This window comes from Coturnix japonica, chromosome 9 (genome assembly GCF_001577835.2).
Source record: "Coturnix japonica isolate 7356 chromosome 9, Coturnix japonica 2.1, whole genome shotgun sequence".
NCBI lineage: Eukaryota > Metazoa > Chordata > Aves > Galliformes > Phasianidae > Coturnix > Coturnix japonica.
Window position 1 is genome coordinate 170628 of NC_029524.1, and position 16689 is coordinate 187316.

At 39.2% G+C, this 16689-nt stretch overlaps 1 protein-coding gene across 5 annotated transcripts in view; it reads left to right on the plus strand.

Annotated features, from left to right (window-relative positions):
- The window catches only part of LOC107317829 (glypican-5-like), a 319637-nt gene that overhangs the window by 97823 nt on the left and 205125 nt on the right, over positions 1-16689 (plus strand). For 4 of the 5 annotated variants that reach the window (XM_015870947.2, XM_015870949.2, XM_015870944.2 and 1 more), the window contains 3 exons: positions 6572-6702; positions 11510-11569; positions 13445-13570. In XM_015870947.2, coding sequence (XP_015726433.1) covers positions 6572-6702; positions 11510-11569; positions 13445-13570 — 317 coding nt within the window. The remainder of the gene's footprint in view (positions 1-6571; positions 6703-11509; positions 11570-13444; positions 13571-16689) is intronic. The other variant, XM_015870946.2, reaches the window with a different exon arrangement.

Genomic DNA, 16689 nt, shown 5'->3' on the forward strand with positions numbered 1-16689 from the left:
AAAAAAATTATCTAAAGACTGGAGACAAAACACCTCACTTCAGAGCTCTCTTAAGGAGAAAAGTGCAAAAAGGCCTGCTAGGATGATTTCTGTTGTCTGTGCTTGTGCCTACATACTTGACTGCTGATGCCCACCTCTGAAAGTATATCAGACTTGAACCTGCAATGTATGTTCAGAGAATTTTGTGACCAAGTTATACATGGATCATATCTGGCTTAGGTTCCTCATAATTACTTTCAAATTTTTTTTGTTCAGATACAAGGAATGACTGTTTGCAGTCGAGTTGGCCAGCTCTCCAAAATAATTCCCATAATTCTGTAGTAATTGCAATTGCAGTAACTATGTATAGATGAGCACCAGACTCCAGCTTTGTTCCTACAGCCTTAATCACCTTTGTTGCCCTCTGCTGAAAGCTCTCTAATAGCTTATATCCTTCCTACATGCACCCAAACTTGCAGAGCAGAGTGGGACGATCCCTTCCCTTGTCTGCTGGCAGTGCTGGGCCTGGTGCTTCCCAGGGTACAGATGGCCCTTTTGGTTCCAGGACTCTGCTGGCTCCAATTGAACTTGCTGTCAAGGAAGGTCCTTGGCCTTGAAATGACTGCCTGAAGTTTGCAGCCCACATTTTAAGGTAGGGAGTTTATTAGAGCTTTCTGAATTTCCTAATTTCATATTCTAGCTTCTTGAGGCTTTAAGTAGCCCTTCCAGGCTGTTTATCCCTTCTGCATGGGGGATATAGTTCCCAGAGGAAAAAAACACAAGAATCTTGAAATACAGTGTCAAACAGCTCTACAAGCTGGCATCCAAATGCTATTAGTGTTATCATTTATACCCTGGCTGAGACAGGAGGGACACTGTCACTGTTAGCAGCAGTGACAGACTTCTGCAGTTAGGGAGGTGCAACAAAGCCATCTCGGAGATTGGTTGCTGAAGTGCCTTATCATTCTGCGCTTGAAGATGGGACCAGATTTCCTTAGCCTCTGGTGCAAAACAGTAGCATGCCAAAGCATGCAAAAACATTAAAATGGATGGAGTTAAATGAGGGAGCTAAAAACAGATTTCAGTGTCAGCTAATCCCTATCAGAAAATAGTATTCCATTACTTCTTCATTCTTGCTAAAACATTACTTCTTTCCTGTTGTATTTTTCTTTAGAAAGATGATGATATCTGCCCATCAGGAGCCCAGATGTTTCCTGAAAGTATCAGAATGATTTTTATTTTAGTATCTTTGTAGTTATACATATACTTTATAGTTATATATATGTAGGATTCACCTACAGTTTCCTGTCATTTCTGCAGAATGTGATTTTTCTTCAGGACTTTGTTGTATATATTTCTGACACACTTGTATTTTGACTACAGAATTGAACCTAAAATACTACTGTGGTTCAAACTGTGATTAAAACCAATTATATTCACCTTTCACAAGAAATACAAATTTCTTGTGTAAGGATTTGAACTAGTAATTCCATAGTTTGTTTATGGCTGAACTTTGCTATCATCAAGATGCAGTGTTTCTAGTATGTATTGTATGACAAAGAGAATATTTTAAATAAAAAATTATTTGCTGTCTTCTCTCCTTACAGTAGATGTCTTATCTTCCCAACTGTTGCCTCTTTTCACTGAGTTTAAGATTTTGTTCAGGAAGTTACAGGCAGTGGCAATGAGCAAATTGTGGTAGGTTTGACCATACATTGGCTTACATTTTACTGAATGTGATCCCACTCTTCTTAAGCATTTTGCAATAATTCTACTGTATTGTATAGCAATAGGTGGCAGCCACTCCAAAGGAAAGCATGCTATATTTGCATTATGTGCTTCTGTGGTTGGCTTGATCAATTAGTAAACAAGATTCCTGTTGGTGTCTTGAGACAGTGTGGTAACAGAGTGACAAGTGTATGTCTGACTCAACCAAAATTACTTATCATAGCAGGCATACAAGTCTGAAAATTGAAACCTGATTGCCCCATAATTCACTATTTCTTGCTTCTCTCACTTCCAGCTTCACAGCTGAAATCAGTACCCTCAGTTCTAATTTGAAACTTGTTACTAGGGTGTGCAGGGTGCAGTCTGTAGCCCGAGGTCTGAGCAGCCAACAGTAACCAGGAAGAGGGATGCATGGTATCAGAGGTTGTAGCAGCAAACTGTCCACATTGATTAGCAAAGCATTAAACTAGATTAAATGGGGGGAGGGGATGGAATTCTGAGTGGCAGAGAAGAACCACTTTAGTATACAGCAGGGGAAAAACTCAGATTTGTTGTAGAGGAATTTAGGAGAGCTCTCCAAGAAGGCAACACAGCTGATAGTCCAGCTGAAGTGCCTCTATACCAATGCATTTGCAATGCTTTGCACTCACAGGCTTTCATCCCGACCATGCATTTCAGCCACCTGGATATCTTCTGAGAAAGCACCGTGTCTGGCTGCAAGCAATCCAGGAGGCTTGTTGAGGTTAACTTCCTGCTCCACAATTTCTGAAAAATGTGATGCGAGAATTGGCTTAAACAGACATGAAAAATGCTGAAGTACTCCATGAGTTTCTTGCCTTGGTCTTCACTGGCAGTCAGGCTTCCCATGCTGCTCAAGTCCTTGAGCTTCTAGGCATAGATCAGGGTAGCAAAATCTTTCCCACTGTAAAAGCAGAGCAAGTCTGATATCACCTCATGAGGCTGAACACGTACAAGTCTGTGTGGCCTGATGACATGCACCCCAAGGTCTTGAGGGAGTAGGCTCTTGTTTGCCAAGCCACTCTCCATCTTATTTGAAAAGTTGTTGCTGTCAGGTGTAGTCCCTGGTGGCTGGAAAAAAACCACAGGCTCATAAAATCATTGAAGTTGGAAAAGAACACTGAGGTCATCTAGTACAACCATTAACCTGTCATCACCATGGCCACTAAACCATGTCCCTCCATACCACATCTCCAGTGATGGTGATTCCACCACCTCCTTGGGCAGTCCATTCCAATACCTTACTGCTTTTTCTGAGAAGTTTTTTTCCTAAAAAAAGAATCCTGAACCTCCTCTGGTACAACTTGAGGTCATTAGCTCTTTTCCTATTGCTGTTAATAGGGGAAAGAGGCCGACACCCAAATCACTACAGCCTCCTTTCAGGAAGCTGTAGAGAGCAATAATATCTCCCTCGAACAACCTCTTCTCCAAACTGAACACTCCCACTTCTCAGCAACTCTGCTCCAAGTCTGTAGTGTTGCCTGGGGTTGTTCTGACTGAATTGCAAGACCCACCACTTGGTCTTGTTGAAGTTCATACACTTGGTTTTAGTCCATTGATCCAGCCTATCCAGAGCCCTTTGTATGGCCTTCCTACCCTCAGGCAGATTGACACTTCCTCCCAGTTTGGTGTTGCAGGTCCAGTGAAGGACCACAGTGATGAGCAGAGAGCTGAAGCACCCCTCATGGAGATAGGCTGAGGGAGCTGGGCTTGTTTAGCCTGGAGAATGTCTGGGCATACCTCATTGTGGTTTTCCAGTCCTTAAAAGGGGCTTATAAAGGAGGAGTGAGGCCAACTGTTATCATGAGTAGATAGTGATAAGGGAATAAAGTAAAAGAAGGGAGACTTAGATTAGATATTTGGAGCAATTTTTTTTTTCTTTTTTTTTCTTTCCCTCATTGGGTGGTGAGACACTGATGCAGATTGCCCTAAGTTGCAGGTGCTCCATCCCTGGAGGTGTTCAAGGCCAGGTTAGATGGGGCCCTGGGCAGCCTGATCTGATGGCTGGCAACACTGCCTGTGGCAGGGTGGATGGAGCTAGATGATTTTTAAGGTCCCTTTTAACTCATGTCTTCCTATGATTCTGTCACCCAGCCTCTGGGTTTTCACAGAACTTTGCTACATTTCAGCTTGGGAAATAGCTTTCTGGAAAATCTGTCTGCATTTTTGTAATATCTCATAAGTTCAATCACTAGAAAATATTTTAGAATACAGAGCCTCAAAGAAAATTACTACTGTGAACAAGTGAAAAGGTCTCCTGCTTCAGGGAGTTGAGATACTCTTGGTATCTGGAAGGGCATGACATTTCCCCCTTGTTTGATTATATAAGATATATTAAATATGACCTCAGTGTTTAAGGTTGCTCAAGCTGTAACAGTTCAAAAGATTTCAAATAAGATTTTTTTTTTCCAATTTATTTTGTTCAGCCTTTTTAATAATTGTAAATAGTCATTCTTTTAAAGTACACATAGTAAGAGGTTGTATAATCCAGCTGTGTATGAGTCTGTATTTCATTACAAAGAGTTCACAGGAGAAATGTAGCTAATGGTTGTTGAAAGATATTTAGGTAAAATCGTTGGTGTATATCTTAAAAAAAACAACTTTAAGACCAGTAAAAATGTATATATTTCTGAAACCTTGATTAATCAGTTTATATATGAGGAATCCAAGTTTTCAACTGTAGGTTTAAAAACAGTAAACTGTTAGAGAGAATATATAATTAAATATCATACGATTCAGCATTTTGTCTTATTACTTTGAATTGTAAGTATTCCAGTGAGACATCACAGTTCACATTTAAGTAATGATAATGCAGTTAGCTTTCTCTTCAACTCACTGAAAACATGAAAAAAGATGGGACAAATGAGGAGTAACTCAAGAGCTAAAGAAGAGCTTGGTCTTCACATCAAAAGACGTTTTCAAGCCACCTGTGTGCACATTGGAGCCGTGGTGGTATCGTTGCTGCCCTGCAGAGGATGGGGAGAAAGAATATCTGGTGGTCCACAGTAGCCTAAAGGACTGAACATTCTGCACTGCATATGGGGGCCACCTGTGCACTGTGTGCTCCTGTTACTCCTTCTGCGACACCAGTGAAATCCTCTGCCCAGTTTCACACAGTATATTGACCCCGAATGTGTCAAATGGTATTTGACAGGGTCTGCCTAACTGTAGTTGTTTCTTCCTTGTAAAGGCAGTTCAGGTCTCAACTGAGTCATTAAAGAATTTCTGTTACTACTAATAATATTTTATAATTTTATCTCCCATCTTGTTAGTCTTACTAAAGGTTAAAACATGTGCAATAGTATAAATTATGTAGGTTTTCTAGTATTTTATATTGTACTGGGTAAGGGGAGCACTAAAATGCCCACAAGGCAAAAAATAAAAATAAAAATAAAAATAACAATAAAAAATAAAAATAAAAATAAATAGTGACTGGGACCTGCTGTTTCATTAAATGATTCACCTTCTTTTGAATGGCACAATTTTCCACTGAGAAATATTTTTTTCTGAAAGTAGTGTGGTTGAATTGCAGGAAGCTCTTAGTATCAATTAGAAAGAAAACCCAGAAGTTAAGATTTGGCAACTTAATAGATGATCTTATTTCTTTCTTCTCAAAAGCACAATTCAAAACAAAATGAGTATTTTCATTTGGATGCTTAAACTATTGGTTCATAACAAAGACAAGGACTTGTCTCTCTTGGAAATTTTGCAGAGGAAAACTAGAAAAGTTCTTCGTTGCTCTTGTATGGTCACGTTCACAAAAACTACGTTTCTTTTCCAAAGTGCTCCAGCAGTTGGTTAAAGCAATAGTGACACAATTTGCTTTGTGTATAATTTAAAGATATAAACTTTAGTTAAACCAACATGGTTTTTGCAGAAACCTGCGATGGGAATTTGGTCTCTATGTTGTAGCCAGGGCACAGAAGAGAGAGAATCCTTTGCAGGATTGTAACTCAGGTAGACTCTCTGTTGAGCTCCAGAGTGCTCAGAAAGACATTTTTGTTTCTTATATTTTCATTTCCATAGTGTTTTCTTTCCTTCAAAAGTTTAAAAAGGATGAAAATATTTTATTTTACAAAGCTCTGTTTTAAGGTGATGTGGTGATGGTCCATGGTGTGGCAAGCGCAATATAGACAGTAATGAATGAGGTGACTGACTCATGTTCTGGCTGCTGTCTGTATGTCACGGTTAATCCAGTACATTTGCATTCACTTGCTAGTTTTACCTCCTTTACAGCGTATTATACTGGATGAGGCTGTGGTTCGTATGCCTAAGATTGATGGTAAGTGCCATGCCTGCACAGATTCTCACTTTTCGTATTCAATTGGCCTGTTTTTTTGGAGGAATCTTGTATCATCATCATAGTCATAGTATCACAGTCTCGTGCGGGTTGGAAGGGACCTTAGAGATCATCGAGTCCAACCCCCTGCGATTCGAACCTCCTGTGTAGCAGAGCGGCACTTCTACCACTTGCGCCACAGGGAGGATTCGAACCCAGGGCCACCAGTGTTGCAAGGCGGCATTCCTACCACTTGCGCCACTGGGGCACACATAGGTTTCAGATAGCCCATCTCCTCTGGAAAACTACTAAGACAGAGGAAATTGTCCTGTACTGCTGTGGACATAAATATATACAACTGCTGATGGCTTTCTGATAACAATGCTTTTTGCGCTGTAGCTCATCCCTCATCCTTCTGCAGGCAGCTAGGTTCTAGATCCTGAAAAGAAGAATAATTTATTTCTGTCTCCTGGATATCTTCTCTTGCAGAAAAAGCCCAAAGGCTGGCAATTTATAAATCAGTCTCACTGTTCAAACACAGTTTTTCTTTCTCTTCCATTCATACAGGTTGATAAAGTGTGTGGAGAGCCCAAACAACGAGGAGGGAACTTGTCATCAGGCCGTATAATGCCACTGAAGGAAGCAACTGAAGCCCAGACGCTTGTGTTGGCTCATACTGGTCTGAACAGTAAAAGAAGGTAACCCTAAGCAACTGCTGAATTCAGATAGACTCTCTGCCTCACAATTTGTGTTGTTGGTTCCTTGTCCCATAGTGTTTAAGCCAGAGACACAGTTCTGTCATCCTGTCCATGCATACTCCACTATTGCCATTGCTGATAGTTAGACAAATGTGTATGTGATATTGCATTGCAGATCTCTCAAAACAAACAAACAAACAAAAACCAGGCCAGACTTGATGTCACTACTTAGCACCAACATGTTCTTATTTCCAGAAAATTTTAATGAAAATGATGAAAGCTTTTCCCTCATAAACTCTGAGGTTTTTTCCATGGTTGAGTCTATGGTACTTAAAATGCAATTGCTCAGGACCCAGAGGATGTAGACTTATCCCAGAGCAGAGATGATAAGGGGAAATGTGAGGAAAGGTAATGTGTTCATTACCATGACACAAAGTCATTGATTTTACAGAGCAGAAAGAGCAAGTTCTCCCTTCTCACTGGTGCAGACGGTAAGATTCCTTGCAGCCTGTCTGGCTTGTTATACAACAGAAGAAGAGCAGAACTACTTGTGTTTAGGATATTGTGCCTATTTTGGCTTCTGTTCTTTGGCTGTATGCCGTTTGAGTAACTGGAATGTTGAATTATTGCCACTGGCCCCAGTCCTGGCATTAGTGTCCTTGCTCCATGGTTTCCTGATGGTTTTCTGATGCTCTGTGGTTTTCATTTTCCCTCGCATAGCTCCTGGTTAGCTTTCTGTAAATGTGAAGGTGGGGGAAGGATGTCTTTGCAATTCATTGATGTTACATGAATAGATGTCAGAACCCACTGACCATAAAATCACAATGACGTATTTCTGACTGACATGCTGTTTTCAGTAACACCGGTGTAAATCTGGAACAACTTCAGCAAAGTGAGTGGAATTGTTCTGGGCCAAAGCATCTAAATAAAAACAGTGACTAATCTTCCCAGGGAGGCTGTGTGTGTCTCTGCATGTTGATAAGAGCAGTATTAACATTTATGTAGCCTGGGTTCTGGTGTCCACATTGTGAAAATGAAATTTTAATCTGTTTTTATTTTAATTATCACCTAAGCTTATGAGAATAAGAAAAAATTATACAGGTAGGAGACAGCAGCAAGCAAAGTGATGGCAGTAATTTTGTGTAAACTGTGTAGTTTAAAATTGAAAATCAACATTTTGTGCTAGTGCTTGGAATGAATTGTTTTTTACTATGTACATGGAATATGAGAGAAAAGGGCATTAAGAAAATTAATAAATTCAGCAGTAACAATCCAAAGAGTAGCAGTAGTCTTATTAACAAAATACGTTTTTAAACCATAGGATTCTAAGCCTATCTTCTGATAACTCATTGACTTCACTGGGACTTAAGTTCTGGCAACAACAAAGGCAGAATTAACAGTCTGTTAAATAGTGACCTCTCACAGAATTGGTGTCTTTAGTATCATGACAGCAATTCTTTTCCACTTCAGGATCCCTTCCCTACCTCTGGAATTATTTGAGTGTTCACCTTTTAAAATGTAAGTGAAAAAGACTTTCTTTCCATTTAAATGGAAAAGAAAATGTATTTGAACTATTCTCTATGGGTTAGACTTTTCCAGACTTGGTCTGTTCACTAAGAATTACATTACCCCAAGCATCTAAAGTTAGGCTGCCATTATAGAATTAGGATTAAGTGTTATTGAAATATAGCATCAGTAAGTATTGTGGACAGCTCATGCATCAAAAGTTAATGATGCAGGCATAATTAGTAAAAGGTGGAGAATGTTTTCCAGAGCTTGTGATAAAACATATAGCAGAAAGTTTGTACATTGTTTCTGTGATTGTGAAACAGTAAAAAAAAAACCCACAGTGAATGACTTCTGTTGTTTTCCATCTATCATTCAATCACGTATATCAATAAAAATAATTATAGGCAATAAAATTTCATGATGATGAGTAAAATAAGTGCTGCAGTTGGTTGTACAAAAGGCACTTAGTGACAGGTAACTGCTGCAGGGAACCTAGGTTATGAGAGCAATTATGTGAATCTTGTTTGGTGCTGTTCCTTCTGACAATTTAAAAAATCCGGGGCAGTAATGTCAGCTGTCTGCCAGTTTAGGTTCTAGGTCACACTGGGGTTCATCCCAGGCTGCTTGTCTATGTTGTACACAGCTCTTCAAATGATCTTTGTTTCAAATGGCATACAGAGAGCAACTCCTTTATACAGTAAGGAAAGAAAAATAAAAGAAGAAATGACTAAACACTCCCCAAGTAAACAAAAAAAGCGATGGCTCCCTTAATGCACTAGAATATTTTCAAACTTAAAGAACCAGTCAGGGTAGCAGCAAATCTGTGGAATGTGACCTTATAGATGCCCTTAAAAACCTAGTACCAGTTTATACTTGCATATGTGCATTTGTTCCAAAGGTACTACACCTCTGCTAAGACAAGTATAGAATCAAGCTTCTTTACCAAAGAGTCTGAGAAACCGATTTTACCTGTTCAGTGGAACGAAAGCTTCTCAAATGTTTGAAAGCTAGGCCTGTTGAGATGGTTTCTCTTAGCTGAGTGGGGCTTTCTTCTGGCCCTCTGTCTTTTAGTGTCTGGTTGGAGGAGGTTCCACTCAAGGGAACACCCTGTGCTGTTCAGTGGAGCATCATCCTGCACACTCCCTAAATTGATGCAGCAGCTGGATCTTCTTTCTGTGGCTTTCTTCTCCTCTAACTGCATAGGCTCCTGTGAGATTTTCTTTATTTTCCCCCACATCTCATTCCTATTTTTCGCTATGCAGAGCTAAGTAAGAGGAGGAAAATAACATTAAGGAGGTAAAACTTGAATAATCACTGCAGGATGTCCTAGCAAAAGTGCACTACAACTCATAAGTAGTGTTTACAGTGGTCCTACTTTTTTAATCTTAGGACTTTTATGTATTTTTAACTTTTTTTTAAACTTTTTTTTTTTTTTTTTTCCCATTATACAATAGCATTCAGTGATTAACTGAAGCTGTCAGGACTGGTGCTGCTGTAATTTTTTAACGTGGAGGTTACTATAACATACAGTAAAGATGAGAAAATTGAAACCATATGATGGTACACAGAATGTACATGGCATGTACAGAATCTAAATCAGTAGATTGGAATGTTGTTGCTGAGTTCAGCACAATCTACATGAGTCAAGGTTCAGACTCCTGGAAAATGCCTTTTGGCATTTCTTCTGTGTGTAATATTTCTAGCCACTAAGCATAGACTGGATAGAAATCTTTCTGCAGAATTCTGTTACGTTTGAGAAAAATACAACATTGTATTAGGTCCCTAGTTGAAGGAAGCAAGCTTTGAAATGATATTCTGGTATTTGTTTTTCTGTGGGTTTGCAGATGTGTCTTATACAACTTAAAATAACTAATTTTGAATACCTTCAAGAATACTGGAAGTCAAGATGATCCATTTTATTTAAATTTATATGTTGGGTCAGGTATCATGTGGCTTTATTGAAATTTAAGTAGTAAGGTGCTAATACAATGTAGACTATTAACATCAAATGCAAATGAATTTACTGTAGAGAAAAACAAAACATTTCTGGGTCATGAATGCAGAAGTTTTGGCTAGTCCAAATTCTCCCTGGTGTGAATTTTGATTTCTCTTTTTGTCTGGCTGTGTTGGAAGCACTGTTTCAGTGGTGGTGGCTGGTGCATGATGCTCATGGCAGGTCAGTCCTGTCCTGTGGCCATTGTTGGCCTTTGGTTCCCAGAAAACAGGACGTAAATTGGCAGTGTTCTGAGAGTTAGCGAGGGAGGTGGAGGTACTGTCTCTCTCCAATAAGACTTAACTGGATTGGCAACTATTAATCTGTTTGTTAGCAGACTGTACTCCAGGCATTGCCTTTACTTTATACTTAAGAGTACTGGTGTAAGAAAGAGGAGAATGTGCTTTCAAATCATTTAATGGAAAATTGCATCAGGATGTTAAAGACAATATTGAAGGGACCTCTGATATCAGTGCCTAAAAAATGAACCTGCAGTAACTGCCAGATTTTTCCCCAGTTTTTCTTCAGATACAGTCCTAAAGCCCATATATCCTGCTTTGTATAATTTTCTTTTGCAGTCTTTGGTGCGGTCTGTCCAGAAATGAACAGCAGAAGATATCTGTGTACACATTCCTTGTTAACAGAGCAAATTGCTCATTGCACAAGAAAGCAAGTTCTACTCATTTGTATTCCCCTTTCCATAATAATCATTCCCATTATTTTCCTATATAGACTCATATATTTGCAGTTTCATAGTTTCATAGTTTCGTGCTGGTTGGAAGGGACCTTACAGATCATCGAGTCCAGCTCCCGGGATTCGAGCCTCTGTGTAGCAGAGCTGCACTTCTACCACTTGCACCACAGGGGGGATTCGAACTACGGGCCCCAGTGTTGCAAGGCGGCGTCTTTAACCACTGCGCCACCGGGGCACACTTCTTCCATTTGGTATTGGTTATGGTTAATTTGAGTCCTACTGAATTTTTTTTCAGCTTTTGGCTGTGTGCTGCATTTGTTATTCGGCTCTTATTGAAAATGATGGGGAGAAACAAAATCTCCATTGTATTTCCTCAGTATTGTTTTGACATGTTGAATTGCATCTACTCTTTGGAAAAATTTCATGACAATTTTCCTCCTTATTTATTTTCTTGTATTATCCTATGCATGTGCTTGATGACCTTTCTCTCAAATAATTTTTACTTTTCTCTTTTGTTTCTCATTTTTTCCCCCTCATTTGCCTGAACTCCTGCTTCTCTCCTGCTCCCCATTCTCTCCTGATTGATGCTCATTCTTCCTGGCCTATTGCAGTTCTCTGCCTCTGAAAGCTTCAAAGAATGACAAATCAAGAAGTTTGAAAAAAATCTGTCGGTAAGGATGAAAACAAAGTGACTTGCTTAGACTCAACACTTTGCTCATCTCCATTGTAAGCTTCTCTTTCAGCTGTAATCTAGGAATTGGCATACCTTTGTGTGTGCTGATTTTATACAGCAGGGCACTGGGAAACACTGCTTTCTCTGCCTAGCGTGTTTAGTTTTATATTGATGAAAACTAAATGCTTTTATTAGTTAAGAGTTGCACATACAGATTTTCATTTGCAAAGATGCTGTTTTGAAATGTCACAACTCTGCTGCTGAAAATGTGGAGTTAAAGCCTCTTAGGTTGAACTGAGTAAGATGAGCTTTAGCCTCTATTAAAAGGGGTCATTTTTAACTCCTTCAAAGGAATCTGCCTTTAGAGGACTTAAAATCTTCAGCTTCTGTATCAGCTTTCCATTAATAAATGCTTTCAGGATGATTCTGTCAGAGAGGTGGCCAGGCTTAGCTACAGTGTGTACATACACAGAGTTCCTGTTATTGTGAGTGGTCAAGAGGTAGAAATACTGGTTTCTTCCCTATAAAACAAAAAATTCCTATTTATTTGCTTATTTATTTCTCTTACAATGACAACTTTCTTGCATTGTTAGGGTAATCTTGCTCTGTAGGACCATATGTTGACTCATTTATCTGGAATAGGATAGTCACATGTTAGATAGGATGGAAAATAAATAAATAAATAAATAAATAAATAAATAAATGAAAAAATGTAGGGGAAGTGAAGACAGTTATGTGGAAACATAACCCTGCCTCAGCCCTCAGGATAGATGCATAGCAGTAGCCTTAAACATTCTTTAAAGCAGCTGTTGCTCTCCAAAAAGTTATCCATCCTGACAGCTCATGTGCCTGACTCCACGCAGATGCATCCACAGACACCTCTTCTGGACACTGTTGTCCTGCCTGATAGTGTTGTCCTGCAGAAGCCAAAGTATACCAGAATGAGTCTTTTGGCCTTCCGAAAGGAGACAGACAGCACCATGATAACTCTAGTGAATTTCTGTGACCTCCTTATCAACGTCTTTAGCTATCTTATACCAAATAGAACCAGGAGCTTCTGAATCTATGGATAGAGGATAATTTCTTGTATCACAGTGCTCCCAATTGTGTTCTGAATTAACACCTGTTTTGTTACAGTGTACATTTTTATCACTGCCTCAGCTAGAAACCAGATTATGGAGGCAGCAGTTTAGCCACAAGGCATTTCTCCATATGCATGTAATCAGAAATGGGTTGTTTGTACAGGCCAGGAATTTTGGTGGTTCTCCAAAGCAGCAGGCACAACCACCTCCTGTGGGCATGTTGCCAGACTTGATGGGAGAGAAATTTCTTTCCAGTGACTATGGGGAGGAAATGGCCCCACCATGTCCCAAGGAGACAGGAACCATTCTGTTCTTTTGTTCCATGTGTGTTTAATGGCATATTACAGGTTTTGTCATGGGACATTAGCTTTAGAAAGCCTTTTCCAGGAGTATTTTGACAGTTCTTTATTTATCTCTCTTATACATTAATTGCATAAATAATTAATTTTATTAATAATAATTACATGTATCTTTCTTATGTACATTATGTATATTTACCACTCTTATGTATTTATCTTTCTTATTTATTTTTATTCTCTTGAGGATATAGTCATGAATTTGTTCAAAATTTTGAGGTGTTAACATCATTTCTTGAAACTGCTCTTTGTATGGAAGTATGTGATAATGGATGATACGTAGCAGTGGAAATGCACTAAAAATAAATACTAATTAGCTTGGTTGACTTAATCTTTCTGTGGGATCTAAAATTTGATTTTCATAGAGGACTAAGTTTACAAGGTGCTTAGATGGTATATGGTACTGTTGTTAAATGTATTCTTCCTCCATTGCAGAGAATTCATCAGTTATATGAAGCGATCCCGAACCTTTTATGCTTCAATAGCAGAAAGACTGTGTGATGGAGATCTGGTGATGAGAGACAGCTCAACCTGCTGGAATGGAGAAGATGTTGTAGAGAGGTAATGTTATGACTGAAAGTTTTCCCTAATGATGAAGAAGATGACTGCAGCTGTATCAACTGTTCTCAGCCATTACTGTCACCATTAGGTTTCCCCTTCATACTGTTGGTTGTGTGAAAAAGGGTTTTGCTAACATATACAGTTCTTAATTCTGAGTTTTAGATACTAAATATATGAAAGGTATCAAAAGCATTAAATGTAGAGGAACACTTTCCTGAAGGTCTTTTTTGAAGAGTCTTTTTCTGTAGAGATCCTACCCTCTAAAGCCAGATTAGGAATGGTAGGAAATTACCAGGCTCTCTGTGTCAAAATACAGTGACTGTAAATCAACAGAAAATTGTAGGTAAAGCAAGAATGTGAATTAATCACCATGGTTATCTTGAACTGGACATGAACAAATCTGGGAACTGTGCAACTTGCTTGTCTGACTTAAGCACTGGACTGACATTGAGGGGAGATGTGCTAATTAATATCTCACCCAAGGCCTGGTGGAAGTAGCTGCTGAGAGATGCCTGGCATAGGGCTGAGGTGTCCCAACTTGATGTTGTCCCTGTGAAGGTGTCAGTTTGTCAAGGCCCCACCTCTGTACCAGACGTTGGGTTCAACCCAAACTTAATTAACAACGCAAGCCTTGTTTTAGGATGCCTGATTCAGTCTCACCTGAGTAAGAGCATGAATGTGTCCCTCTGCTAATACTTAGCTGAGAGGAGACACTCCATTGATAGGGATTTATCTATGGGTCAGACCCATCCTCCTGTTCCCACTGGCAGGGTCACCTCTTACAGTAAGATACCAAGATGTTGTGTCTCTGTAACTTTCCAGATGATACCTGGGTGAATTCTTAGTTAATTACTGGCTATTCTTGAAGTCCCAGCACAGCTAGTTAAAATGGCTAGTGAATTTATTAATGTCAGTTCTCAATCTGTTTTCTGTCAACTGAGTAAACTACCTATTTTCAACTGGATGCACCATTTCCACTGAAAGTCCTTGGAAGGTCTTTGGTGCATGTTGACTCTGGTAAGTGGCTCTACACATAATCCTTTAGACTGTTGTTGACACCTGGGACTAAGACTGGGCTTCACTGCACTCCGACTCCAAGAGGCCTTTAGAAAGCCAGGGGTACTTTCTGAGCATGGTGACTCAGCAGGAGGGCTGCCCTTGTGTGCCTCAGGCTTGTACCCTTAAGGCAGCAGGAAGAAGTACTTCTGCAGCTCACTTAAATTTCCTTCCAGTCTGCTGTGCATACATTCATTAATACAGAACTGAATGTTGTCTTTATCCATAGTGAAAAAACAGGCGGCTTTTCCTGCAAAGGTGTGAGAAAAATACAGTGACTAGGTGGTGATATAACGAAGTTTTTTCCTGCCATTTCCTTTGAGTGTTTCTGAAACAGTGCTTTGAATAACAGCTCCTTTTGGAATTGCCCAACATTCTCACCAGGGAATGCTCTGTGGGAGCTCCTGTAAAGCACAGATAATAAATGCATGCTTACATACTGGAATCACTGTAGGATAAAAGGAACTTCCTAGTTCTTTTGCTTCGTTTTCTCCTTTTGTATTTTCAGACAGTCCATGGGCTAAACTTTTTACTGTCATTTCTGTTACCCTGCATAGCATGAGACAAAAAGAGGCATTCAGAATGTAACTGTAGCTCTAACCATTGCTGTCAAAGTGTGTGTCAGTTTTTATATTGAGAGTTATCTGGGTGTTTGCCAGTGAATATTTTCCAGAAAAGTCATTTCATTAAAACAGAGGTGTGATGTGAGATTGTGTTGACTTTCTCGTTTTGCTTTTAAAGTGCGTTTTGTAATCTGTAATAGTTCTAAAAGAAAAAGTTCTAACTTTCTATTTTCATCCATCAAAATAATTTTCATCATTGAAAAAAATGTTTTGTAGAAAATGTGGAATTGATTTCAGCATGGAACAGAGGTGCTGCAATCATAAGCTCTCACATTAAAAGGAGCTCTGACTCCCACACAGCTATGCTCAAATTTTTCATATGTAAATAACTTCAGCTTGATTATGTTTAAGACATCTGTGATAAATTCATTTCATACACATCCCAAGATAACCTGAAACGTTAATGTTTCAGTACATACTGGCTTATGAATTAATTTTAGTAGCATATAATTGAACAGTGTGACAGCAGTGCAGTATTCTAAATTTTAATGTACAGTGATTGTAACAGTGATTAAGGCTTTTAGCATAAGACTAGAAGAGACAAAATGGGGAGAATAACAGTATTTCTAATCAGTGTTTCCATTTCAGAGTCCCTTGTGTTGATAATGTTGCTGTGCATGCAGCTGACTTCTAGAACTAACAACTTTCTGGGGAAAAAAACAAACACAAGAAGCAAAACAAAACAAAACAAAACAAGATTTCTATAGTGACTATCTGAACAACATTTAGTTTCAGTTTTAGTCTTCTGTTTGAAATAGAAATAAGAATTTTGCTGTTGTTTTCTTTTTCTTTTCTTCTTTTTTCACCTCTGCCAGCCTGTAGATTTTGCAGAGCTGGGTGCATGCAGAAAAGCTTTTGATTTGAAAAAAAGTAGGAGGAATTTCTTATAAATTTTTGCAATTCACTGTGCTGTTTGAAAGCTGAGTGGTATCTATGCTACACACAAACTGGCATTCCAACTCTTGAGGGAAAACAAATTCAAACTTCTGAAACAATTTGATGCATGTCTGTAGCCTGTAGCAATATGGAATTACTACTCTGAAATGGAGATCTGGCATGCAATTAGTAAAGAGGCTACTAGTGTTCAGTCAGCAGATCTGAAAAACAGAATTCTCACGTTTTATCTGACTATACAAGGGCTGATCCAAAAGTAATGCCTCCTACTTTATGATGATGGCCCACAACTTCAGAAGCACATGTTAGTGGTATGGCAGCAGAGGCTGAACCTTCCCACCTATATTTCATTATGCGTTGTTGCCATGTGACAAAAGGCAGCAGAGGGGCAGTCTGACAAATGGTGTCTGACATGGAAGTGTGTATGGAGCAAAGGTGTGGAATTGAATTCCTCTGTGCAGAAAAAAAAGGTCAGCCACTGACATTCATCAACAATTGCTGCATATTGATGGAGACCAGATAATGGGTGTAGCACATTGAGGCTGT